Here is a 7463-nt window from a genome sequence, read left to right as displayed (position 1 = left end):
GGAAGCATAAGCATCTTGAACCCTGCGGGCCCTGGGATGTCCTGGCAAAAGTCTGAGCCTTGGGCTAGGGTTGCCAAGGGCAGGCAGCCGCTCACTGGAGGAGCGCAGAAGTGTGCTGCTGGCCCCTCCTGAGCAGCTTGTCCATCTACACTCTCACCCAGCTCTCACCAGCGAAGTCACGCCAATGTCTGCAGGTTTCGGTGTGAAGCAAAGACTTCTTAGCCATCACCAGGCGGCTGCTGGGCGGGTGAGGAGCTCTTTTTCTCTACTTTGGCCACATCCTGTTCTCCCTCCCACCTCTCCTTCCATCCGACTGGCGGCATACTCCTCGTCCTCCCTGCACCCTCCTCCTCCCAGAAATAGGAGACAGGCTCCCTAGCTGCAGCCCAGTCCCCGTTCTAACCCCCAGCAGTGCCTGCACGTAGGCCGGCCGCGCTCAACAGGACCTACGTGGTTAAATGCAACAGCAGGAACCGCAGAGCGTCCTGCAGGAAGGAGCCCTTTCAAAGCAGCCCGTTGGTGCAGGCACAGCGCATACCGCATTTTCATGCTTATCTCACTTTAGAGCAGCGGTTCTCCACCTTCCTAACGCGGCGACCCTTTCACACAGCTCCTCATGTGGTGACCCCCAACCACACACACACACACACACACACACACTCACGCGCGCACATAAATAAACTGCTCATAATCCCACACCTGCCGTTACCTCTGTGAGCAAAGTGACCCCAATTAGGAGGAGGTGCTACCAAGAAACCAGGCTCAGCCTGTCGGTACCGGGCACATGCTGCCCAATTCACGGCATGGTGATGACGGGAGGGGCTGGGGCGCGATGGCAGGGCGCACAGTACAGACATGATGCCGGACTCCAGCACGCAGACGCGGTGGGCCACGAGGTGCGACAGGGACGGGACTTGCATGGAAGGGGGGTAAGGGTAGATGGGATGAGAGTGCAATCTCACCTCAAAGGCAGGAGGGGTGTACAACTAAAGCTGTTGATACGGGAACTGAGAAAGGCCACTAGATCAGAAACCAAAGGAGCCAGATAGTAAAAAGCCCTGAGGAAGCAAACTGTAGCCAGGAGAGAAGAGAAAAGAACAGGACGTAAGCCCGGGACCCGCTCTGGGCGTGGAGGGAGGGTCACAGCTCAGGGCCCTGCCGCAGCAGTCCAGGCCCCTCCACGGCGGGCTCGCCTGGAGCCACAGGTGTCCAAGGAGTGGTCACACCCACATCCTGAACTGAACGGTACTGCGGCCTCGTTAACAAGAGCCAGGGCAGCCCTGGCTCAGAGGAGAGCGCGTCAGGCCTGAGGGGTGGGCTGCTGGCTCTGAAAGCAGCGGCCCCAGAGGGACGCACTGGCTCTGTCCCCGGCTCGCACCAGGATGGCCTCTTCCGCAAAAAGAAGCTGGCCTTGGGGAAAGGAAGGGCAGCAGCTGCAGCGACCTCAGGGCTGCTGAGCTACACCCGGCTCTGCTTTCGTTCAGTCATACAGGCTTCCTGGGCCCTCCACCACAGCAGCTGGTGAGAGCATCCCCAGCCATCCTCCCGGGGACGGGGAAGCAGGACTCTGACCTCCACAGGTGAGCCAGGGCTACTGCTCACCCATGCACACCGGACCCTCCGGTACCAAACCCTCCTCCGCACACGCTGCCTGCGTTCAGACCCCTCCGGAGTCTCCTTCCCCGCCCTTACCTGCCAAGCCTCGAGCTGCTGGGAGAGGTTCAGTTTCTGCTGAATGGCATCCAGCAGCTGGCTGTTCAGAGACATCATGTCCATCTTGCACTTGGCGAGTTCTAGCTCCACAGCGTTCTTCCTGGAAACAGACAAGCCGTGAGCATGGACACCTCGTGCCAGAGGGGCCGGTTCTTTACCACCGGAGGAGGAAACGGCTCTGACCCTAAACTCGTAACAAACAGTAACAGTAACCATGGTGTTACTCTGGAAGGCTGGACAGTTTGCAGCATGCTTTCACAGACTGTCCTCCATTTTTCTAAGCAGCCTGGGGAGGATTATCTGTCACCCACACTCACAGACAAGAAGTGGTTAAGAGGATGGTGCTTGAATCGGGACTAGACCCCCGAGGCCTCACTAGGGAGCTGCTAATCCTTCTCCCAAAAGGCAGACTCTGTGAGAGGTGGGGACCTTGCCCTCCTGGTCCCCCCTTTTCACCGGCAATACTCCCGTTCAGGGATCTAAGAGATACATGTGCAAAGGTGGCCACAGAGTGGGTGATGACCACAGCTCAGCTAGTCACAGGAGCCAACAACGAGGGGCCTGGTGGTAGATTACTCACCATGTGTTTGGACCTGGGGGCGGAAAGCACCAGAAAACAAGGTCAGATATACGTGCTTCGGAAAAGAAGTGCCTGTGTGTATACAAGGTCACCGGCAAAAATGTCTACTTTGTTATCTCTGGATGATGATCATTGATGGGGAAGTGCTCACACACACACTTTGGCATTTTCACATTCTGAAATGTTTACACACACTACTTCGTAAACCTTGCCCAACACCGCTAAGTTCCAGCTCAATGCAAAATAATAATGGGGGTGGGGGGTGGAGGAATGGGCATAAAAATGCAGACTAACGGGCCGCGTCTGCAGAGGCGGCACTGGTTGCCTCGCTGCCAAAATGAGCATCACTTAGTCCTTGACTTCATCCCTTTTGCATTCGACACTACGAAGACTCGCAAAAGTGTCCTCCTCGTACAGGGCCAGCGACCAGACAACCGCTGCGGTTGCCGCCCGCAATGCGGCTGCAGGGACCAGAGCGGAGCCTGTCCAATGAGCGCCGGCGTCTCAGACACCCCAGCCGCCACGTCACCCGTCACGCCCGCTGCTATTGGCCAGTGGCGAACAGCGGAACTCCTCCGTGGAGCCGGTTGCCACGGACGCCCAGCCTGTCGGAGAGGATCCCAGCGCCCCACCCCGCTGCCGCCTCTGGAGTTCCCGGGCGTCTCCCGGCAGGTGGCGCCACGAGCAACCTGGAGACCCGGAAAGTGCTGACTAACGCTGCGGGCGGAGGGCGAGGCCGAGCTCGGAGGAGGGGTCTTCTTCCCCCGGCGCCTGAAGCAGGGCGCGCCTCCCCACCGCCTCCCCGGCCTCAGACTGCACACTGGGGATCTCAGTGCTTGTCATTCACGAGAAGCCCCAAGCCAGAAAGCAAAACTGCAGAAACCACTAACGCAAACAGCAACCAAAGATATTAAAAGGAATTATTTCAGAGGCCAGGATTCCTCATTTAAATAAAAACACTAGCAACGGACTCCTTTTTGTTTTTATAAGCCGGATTGCTAGCCCTCGCGTTTGTCTGTGTTTAGTGAGGAGATCACATTAGGGAACCGCAGGATTCTGGCAGCCCAGGAGCAGAGGGTGCCTCCAGACAACCTGACCTCGGCCTGGTAACTCCTGGGCCAATCCCCGGGCTGAGTGCGGGACTTGAAGACCTCTCCACTCTCCTTTCTTCTCTGCAACCCTTCGTGGGCTTCTGCCCCGCTGGGCTCCCAACCTACAAACTTGAACACCCTTGAATACTATCATGTATTTTTAGCCAAAACCTCCAGACTCTTTCTGAAAGTTCATTGGTCAACATATAGGTTTGTGAGCCTCACTGAGTGTAAAATTCCTAAATGAACTGATATGGGGTTCTGACCAGATAGAGAGAGACCCAAAGGTAAAACTAGGAATGATGAAAAGGAATGAAGACAACAGAAAGGTAGGGAGGAGTGGGGGAGGAAGTGAGAAGGGGAAAGGTGTAGTGAATTTTAAAGTCAGAAATTAAAAGGTATCCTATTATTTTCTTAAAAGGCATATTTACAATCTGTTTCAAATGAGCTCCTTTTAGTTCCTGACAAACAGCCACATGATAAGGGGAAAGGATGTGGGGACAAGAGTCGGAGGCCTGAGGTGGAGGCCCATGATCACCACTGGGCTGTGATCCTGGGGAAAGAATCTGTTCTCATGTGTAAAACTGGGATTAAAATTTTCTACCCCTTGCTGTGGCTGGGAGCATTAAAGGATAAAAGTGTTTTGCAAACAGCAGTGTGATGCACAAATGTTATTAATGTGTCGCAAACACTCTAAAAGCAGATACAATTTTAGAACTTTGTATCTCCTTCCACTCAGTGAATAGGGTATAGACTGAGTGCATGATAAAGAAATAATTTAGGCCTTAGCTGGTATGGCTCAGTGGATAGAGCGTTGGTCCTCGCTCCAGATGCTATTGAAGGGTCCCAGATGCTATTCAGGTCAAGGGCATGTACCTCGGTTGCAAACTCAATCCCTGGCCCTGATTGAGGCATCATGTGCAGGAGGCAACCAATTGGTATGTTTCTTTCACATTGATGCTTCTTTCTGTCTCTCCCCATCCCTTCCACTTTTAAAAAAAAAAAAACATTTTATTGATTTTTTACAGAGAGGAAGGGAGAGGGTGCCTCCTGCACATCCCCTAATGAGGATCAGGCCTGCAACCCAGGCACATGCCCTTGACCAGAATTGAACCTGGAACCCACGAGTCTGCAGGCCGACACTCTATCCACTGAACCAAACCAGTTAGGGCCCCTCTCTCTCTTAAAAAAAAAAAAAAAATCAATGGAAAAATATCCTCGGGTGAGGATTAACAACAATTTAACACAAGATGAGGAATAGGGAAATATGTGTTTTGCTTATGTACTTCCAAATTTTTTGAATGTAAGAGAATGCATTTATACTTTTCTTCTCAGCTCAGAAAAACACACATTAAAAAGTTACACAGTTTCCTGGATATACAGCAGACAGAGAAAAATGTTCAATGACACTCTGGGGATGCAATCACAGTCAGAATGTAAACAACCCACTTTCTTCAATGAATAAATGCAATATTTAAAAAATGGAAGGGCCGAAACCGGTTTGGCTCAGTGGATAGAGCGTCGGCCTGCGGACTAAAAGGTCCCAGGTTCGATTCCGGTTAAGGGCATGTACCTGGGTTGCGGGCACATCCCTAGTAGGAGGTGTGCAGGAGGCAGCTGATTGATGTTTCTCTCTCATCGATGTTTCTAACTCTCTTTCTCTCTCCCTTCCTCTCCGTAAAAAATTAATAAAATATATTTAAAAAAATGGAAGGAAGACTTTGGGGACATAGCAAGTAAATGGAGTCTTTGGAGTCTGAGTCTAATTAATTACAAAAAGATTTATGGGACAACTGGGAAGATCTGAACCCTGGATACTAGATGACATAAGAAATTACTATAGCCCTAACCGGTTTGGCTCAGTGGATAGAGCATCAGCCTGCGGACTGAGGGGTCCCAGGTTCGATTCCGGTTGAGGGCATGTGCCTTGGTTGCGGGCACATCCCCAGTGGGGGATATGCAGGAGGCAGCTGATCGATGTTTCTAACTCTCTATCCCTCTCCCTTCCTCTCTGTAAAAAATCAATAAAATATATATTTTAGAAAAAAAGGAATTACTATAACTTTTTTCAAGTGCGATAACTGCACTGTGGGTTGTGTTTTACAGAAAGTGCCTTTTTCTGGCAGAGATCCACACTGAAGTGTTTATAGAGAGTGGACAGGATGTGCTGTGATTTTCAACACCTCTAGCGGGGAGGTGGGTGAGGGTGGGGATGTCAGACACTAGCCACATGCTGGTCAGTGCTGACGCTGAGAGATGGGTAAGAAGGGATCCAGCTTGTTTTCCACTTCTGTGTATGCTTGAAAATGTCCATAATAAAAGTTAAAAAAACCCACCCCAAAATAATGTCCAGGTAGATATCTATATATATAAAAGCCTAAGCGACTGTCCAGCTGCTCAACAGGTAGCTATGATGCGCACTGACCACTAGGGGCAGACACTCAATGCACAGGCATGGACACATGGAACAGACTGATGAACCTCAGAGGGAAGGGAGGAGGGCGGAGGACGGGAAGAGATTAACCCAGTGGTTCTCAACCTTCTGGCCCTTTAAATACAGCTCCTCATGTGGTGACCCAACCATAAAATTATTTTCGTTGCTGCTTCCTAACTGTCATGTTGCTACTGTTATGAATCGTCATTGAAATATCTGATATGCAGGATGGTCTTAGGCGACCCCTGTGAAGGGGTCGTTCGACCGCCAAAGGGGTCGTGACCCACAGGTTGAGAACCACTGGATTAACCAAAGATCTTATATGCATACTAGAGGCCTGGTGCACGTGGGGTCCCTCGGCCTGGCCTGCGGGGATCGGGCCGAATCGGTGCACTGGGCCTCCATCCCCCAAGGGGTCCCAGATTGTGAGAGGGCGCAGGCCAGGCTGAGGGACCCCACCGGTGCACGATTCTGTGTCCCAGGCCTCTAGTGCGTTTATAATGAAATTGGAAGGCTCTCTCAGACGTAAGTGGGGGGAAAACAACACATGCAGAGCATCATCCATTGATGCTCAAAAGCCCACGGCAACTACATGGCACACAGGCCTGCACACGAGCAGGAGAGAGGTCTGCAGGCCATGCCCACCCAGCGTTCAGCAGCGTCTGCCTGGAGAGAAGAACGGGTGTGGGGGGAGGGTGGGTAGCAGGGAAACGCTCTTTCACTTTTCTATTCCTCTGAGGATGTAACCTTGGCCCGGAGCGCACAGCAGGCTCCTTGTGATGACCCTGGAGGGAAAGGAGCCGCTCACTCACTTGGCAATGGCCTCGTCCCGGTCCCGGACGGCTTTCTGAAGCTGCTCCTTCGGCTCCTTGTCCTCGGACGTCACTCTGAGCCGGTCTCTCTCCTCCTTGAGGGCCGTCATCTCCACACTCAGCAGAGTAACCTGCAGGAAAGCCAAGGGGGAGCGTGACGAGGCCGCCGCTGCTGGCTGGGGTCTCCCTCCAAGAGGTAGAGAGGACGGGAAACTCCAGGCAGGCGCGGGGCCCGTGTGCCGTGCAGGCTGGTAGCTGCCCGCGGGAGGCCCCTCTCTCTTGGAGAAAGGATGCCACAGCCTAGGAAGGGGTCCACGGCCCCGGACTGCAGCCGTGGGGGCAGATCCCCCACTACACGGCCCACCGCACCTCCTCCTTTATTCCAAGGCAACCCCAGGAACGAACAGAGGAGGCCACACGTGCACCAGGCTCTGAAACACACCAAGGAGCTCTGCCACCCACAGGACCTGGCTGCTGAGAGTCCGGGACCTGGTCCCATCCCTGCGGCAGACTCGGCCCGGCCTGGCGCCTCCACCTTCACGCTGCCCCCCGGTCACAGCACATGCAGCTCACACACCTAAGCGATGTTGTCACCTTTCCCTGCACACCTGCCACCCTTCCGTGCCCTGTGCCTCAGAGGACACCACAGCCCGTCCTCTGCTGGGACCCCCTTGCTGGCACGGCGCACCGCACGCACCATGGTGACCCCGGCACACCGAGCTCGGTGACGGCAGGAAGCATGTCCCAGCGTCCAAGCACCTCGGAGCCTGACTCGATGATGCTTAATCCCAGCATGCTGTGCAGTGAGTGGACAGCTGAGATTTTTCTGGCTA

The 7463-nt window shown here is 53.7% G+C and overlaps 1 protein-coding gene across 1 annotated transcript in view; it reads right to left on the bottom strand.

Annotated features, from left to right (window-relative positions):
* Positions 1-7463, bottom strand: part of CCDC64 (coiled-coil domain containing 64) — a gene marked incomplete at its 5' end in the record, with an annotated part of 83263 nt that overhangs the window by 4334 nt on the left and 71466 nt on the right. Inside the window, 2 exons of the mRNA XM_015568154.1 lie at positions 1693-1813; positions 6631-6761. Of these exons, the coding sequence (XP_015423640.1) occupies positions 1693-1813; positions 6631-6761 (252 nt within the window). The remainder of the gene's footprint in view (positions 1-1692; positions 1814-6630; positions 6762-7463) is intronic.

Source organism: Myotis davidii, unplaced genomic scaffold, assembly GCF_000327345.1.
Source record: "Myotis davidii unplaced genomic scaffold, ASM32734v1 scaffold803, whole genome shotgun sequence".
Classification (NCBI taxonomy): Eukaryota; Metazoa; Chordata; class Mammalia; order Chiroptera; family Vespertilionidae; genus Myotis; species Myotis davidii.
The sequence above is the reverse complement of the archived record's forward strand: the minus strand, read 5'-3'. Positions and strand labels throughout refer to the sequence as shown.